The following is a 4798-nucleotide window of genomic DNA, read 5'->3' on the forward strand; positions in this document are numbered from 1 at the left end:
AATGTGGTATCCTTCTCCACTGAAGACTGGAGGTGCAGCTGGTGAGAAGCTTGATGAAGCCATTGTTTTGAAAGTATGCAAGGACAGGTCCATTAAGAAATGAGCTCTTGATACCAATTATTGGTGTTAGACACACTTTATCCAGATAAAGTATGAACTTCAATCTGGACTTTAATAGTAATGTAATGTATCCGGATGAAGAATGAAGAAAAAAAATGCTTGTTTCAAAGCTTTGAGCTTTAAGTAAGAATAGAAACAGAATTTAGAAAGTAAAGAAAAAATAAAGCATATGGAAGGAAAATCTGATGATTTCATTCAAAAAGAAACTTTGGCTTAAAGCCATTACATATACCAGACATTGGCTGGTCAAAATCAATAAATTCATCACCTAAACACTACCTAACTCCACTTAATACATTGGAACTAGGTGATGCTAACTTGTACACTTGAACAAAGCTGGTAACCAGCTCTATTACCATCAAGTTACATCAATTGTCATCCAAAACATAATTCAAAAAGAACTAAATTACAAGACATTGTTAAAAAGTAACTAAATGAAACTAAAATGGAAACAGTAGCATTTACATCTTCAGTTGCACGTATTTCATCCGGAAGACTTATGTGCATGAATTTGCATGAGCTGTATGGAGGTCAACTTTAACACTTTCCCTTATGTCAGTTGTACGGCCGACCACCAGGCTAGTCCCTGCTCATTCCTCTTTTCAATTGCTTCTCTCTCCTTTTCCCATCATCTTTTACCATGCCTTACGGTTGAATAATATTGGGGCTAATCCACCGTCTCTTCTTCTCTAACCTTCAGCTGTCAAATAGCGGTTGCAAGGGTTCCCGTGACTCCAACTATTTGTCTTGTGGATCTTAGCCACACTTTTGCTAAGTTTTTTTGCACTATTATTGCTTAGGGTTCTTTTTTTTTTCTAGGTTCCTTTATTCTTCGTCAAGGCTTCCAGCATGTTAGAGCAAGTGCCCATCGCTACCCTAGCCTTCCGTTGGATGGGCGAAGATGGATCCCTAGAGGCAACACACTAAACCCGAACTTTTGGTGGTTGAACAATGATGGTTTGGCTCTTCCTCTATTGGTGTCCGAGGTGGCTTTGGCACTATCTTTTGCAACCTTGGTGGTGGTATGGTTTTCATCGTGGGTGGCACGTAAACTAATGGTGCGATTATTCTCAATATCTGATCCTTGAGTGCTTCCTCTCTCTCCCCTCCAGTTGGCGATCGACGGCTATGGTATGTGAACACCTAGATCTTTATGGGTTTGGACTTAGGTTCGTTAGTCCTTGTGTTCTTTTCAGTTTAATTTTATTTTCAGTTTGGTAATCGAAATTTTATTTGAAAAAAAAATGTAAGCTTACCTTAATAACATTGAGTAACAGCCTGTAATTGCATGCGTAAATGTATGCCTCCGTAATAACTTCTGATATAACCATCCTCTTGTATTTCCCATTTCCCAACATGCATTTAGCTTCCATTTCCCCCATTTGCCAACTTTTCCAATTTCAATACATAATTTGGAATTTTTTCTCCTAAACATTTAACACATTATTTGGAATGATAAACCATGGAAATATTTAAGTAAATTACATTTAAATAAAAAGAGTTCAAAAGAAATATTAAAGTAGTAATGAGCTTCTTTTAGTTCCACATCCAGGTATCAACCATGTTAACCCTCCTTCCTCCTTTTCTGTCTGCACCAATCTTTGCCTCTTTTCTATATTCATGTTTTGCATGCTCTTTTATACCATCAGCATAGCATTTCATGCAGATCCAACTACTACGATCAAGTTGAGTTATGATGCCTATCATTCTAGTGTTCACTTTTTCCATCATCCTCCAAATCATTCAGCTGTTCATGATGTTGTGAGGGCCTTTTCGGAATTCCCCAATGCGGGATCTCATTTCTTGAATGTTCTTCAGCATCAGGCTGATTCCTATGTTCTCCTTTCTTTACGTGACATTAAGTACAAAACTGGTATCAGATATAAAAGCAGAAATTCAAACGGGTCAAAACAATTCTCAAACGGTTTAAGTCCCTGATACCTTGGGTTCATTATACCCTTTGAAATGTTCATCTTCCTCTCTACTCCTTGATGAAAGATGCTTAGCAGCCTCACTAAAAATTTGAAAGCCTTGAAGATCGCCATTTCTTATGCTTGCTTCCAGCTGCAACCGTGAGCAATGTAAGTAACAATGCTATACATTTATGCCCAACTTTCAGTATATACTCAAAAGTAGCGTAGTTAGTCATAACCAATCAACACTAAAACAACAGATATGTTTAGAGGCTCCATATTACATAACAGAAGCACAAATCATTGATATAAAAAAGCCATCATTGGACAAGACTTTAATGCAGAAGTTAAGAGATACCATGACATATTTATAACATCACCATGTAATGATCTTTATAAATTTTGTACCTGAACATGAACAATGCAAAATAGTATGCTAGCAATAGGAAGCCAGCTATCTTCTGGGGAAAGAGAGAAATTTGACCTGTTAAATCAGTGAAAAAAAGAACTGCATAATCAAATTGAGGAAAGCACAAAAGTACGTCATTGTTTCAGTTTACGATCTCATTTTGCCTCACAAATACAATGTTAGCAGCATATCTAGTTGACATAGACTAATGGTTTAAAGGAAGATCTCACGTTATAATCAAGGATGGTTGTCATTATGAATATAACAAAAATGGGTTCTTAAATAAGCTAAAGCTCGAAGCAATACCAACAAGCACCTAAATAAAACCATTAAGAGGAGGCATGCACTGATTAAACAAAACAAAAATAATTGTTCTCAAAGCTTGAAAAAGGTTATAACTTATAACTTTGTATGAACAGATAAAAAGAAGTTAGATTGCCTTGTTTGAGTTTAGAAATTAAAACTTGAAACTCACAGAAAGAGGCATAACAAGTAATCCGGTAACAACTTACAAGCATTCCAGTTCATTGTCCTTTGCAGAGGTAGACAAAGACTGATGAACATGATTTTACTGTCAAAACATGATTAAACCATAACAATCATCACCCAGATAAGTTCCCGAGAAAGGCAAGGCAGTCGCTCCTGGGAAAGGGACTCGGAAACAATCCTAACCTCTTATCTCATTTCATGAAGATAAAAGGAGACTACCAAGTCCCAACGTAGACCCTTGCACTTACATATTTCAGCTCAATGCTATTATTATCGCACCCAAAATCATTTCTAACAAAGTCTAAGTTTATGTAGATGAAACGTTGAAGTCAATGGACTTTGCACTGCCTCCATTAGACCCAAGGTTTGACATCATTGCAGCTCTCAAACTAAAGCAAGATAAGCATTTTAAAGATAGAATAATTTGGATATTCATTCCAATGTGGTACTCCGTAAAAGTGATACCTGAGGTAAGGAACCAAGTATACAACAGAATACACGGCGTAGCGCCGCTTTCCAGAATCAAGCCAAGCAAAAACCCAGCTCTATCAAATCATAGACCAAAAAGAAAAGTTAGCAATTTAAAACGAAACCCCACTTCCCTCTTCAAAAAAAAAAAAAAGTGAGAATTTCAATGTCTAACCAGCCAATTGAAGTAAGGGATAAAACTAATAATTCCCATAGCCGCAAACCTCGTATCCCCTGCATCAATAATCGAACTACCACCATCTACTTCCCCTGTATCGGCGGCAGGAAGAAGTAGTGAACTCAGCATACAGGCGCCGATTGCAGCCGCAAGGGGAGCATCCGGTGAAAACTCCGCTCTGCATATTCCTCTATTAATCTTCTTCTTCTGTAAAAATCCATAATCAACAACCAAAAAAAAAAAAGAAAAAGAAAATAACTAGAGAATATAAAAAAAAGAAAAAAAATTCACCTTTTTGTGGATTTTAGGAAAGCAATGAAAAGCAGGTTTAAATTTGGGTATTGAAGAGGGTATGAGTGAAGGGTTTAAAGAAAATAAAGAAGCGGAATAGGGTTGAGAAAGGTAAAGGCAGATCATGGTTGGGTGGTTGCAGCCGCAAACATTAGCAGATGAGTGAGGAGTATGGCGCCCGCCTTTCCTCTTTGTTGGTTCCGAGAGTTGAAAGAAAGAGTGGGAAGTTGAAAAGGCTGGGGATTTTGGGAAGGGTGACAAGTGAGAAAGATGGAGGTTGACAACGATTTCAGATCCTGGCCTGGAGTTGGATGTTTCTGCCGATTGCTTTCCTGCTGATTTTTTAAATTTTTGTTCATTTTAAAAATGTTAACTTTGTTTTTTTATTATTAAATAATATAAAAAATGTAATTTTAATTTTTAATGAATTGTATAATTAAGTTAATTGAGTGAATTAATGAATTTAACTTTAAAAAATAATTTTTTCTTTTTGGATTAAGTAATATAAAAAAAGTGTGAACTTTAATTTGTTGGTAAAAAATAAAAATAAAAAAGTTAACTTTATATGTTGGTAAAAAAGTTTATCAATTTAAAATAGTAATTATATTTTTTTTGATAAATAATTGTTTTTAGATAAATTTATGTTTCTTTTGAAATTTTACTATTTAAAATTTAATTATTATATTAAAAATAAACAAATAAAAATATGTCATATAGATATAAATAGGTATATTAGAGTCATAAAAAGTTAAATAAATAGTTTTAAAAACATAAAATTTGAAGTATATTAGTGCAGATAAAGGCTATTTTTAGCCATATTTCACGACGGCGAGGCAGTATAAGGTGTTGGCAACATTAGTCAAGCGGTCATTGTTGTCACACCAACGTGCGGTGGTCGACAGGGTTTCATGTTGGTTCTTGTTTCACAAA

The 4798-nt window shown here is 35.4% G+C and overlaps 1 protein-coding gene across 1 annotated transcript; it reads right to left on the reverse strand.

Moving 5' to 3' along the window:
* Positions 1-290: 290 nt before the first annotated feature.
* LOC107952222 (uncharacterized) lies at positions 291-4239 on the reverse strand. The gene is made up of 6 exons (XM_016887494.2): positions 3869-4239; positions 3575-3784; positions 3397-3476; positions 2442-2517; positions 2062-2184; positions 291-1966 (listed from the first exon to the last, which is right to left on the reverse strand). The coding sequence occupies exons 1-6, from the start codon at positions 3992-3994 to the stop codon at positions 1829-1831; spliced, it is 753 nt and encodes a 250-aa protein (XP_016742983.2). The 5' UTR covers positions 3995-4239; the 3' UTR covers positions 291-1828.
* Between the last annotated feature and the right edge of the window lie 559 nt (positions 4240-4798).

The sequence above is a fragment of the Gossypium hirsutum genome, chromosome A02 (assembly GCF_007990345.1).
Source record: "Gossypium hirsutum isolate 1008001.06 chromosome A02, Gossypium_hirsutum_v2.1, whole genome shotgun sequence".
Classification (NCBI taxonomy): domain Eukaryota; kingdom Viridiplantae; phylum Streptophyta; class Magnoliopsida; order Malvales; family Malvaceae; genus Gossypium; species Gossypium hirsutum.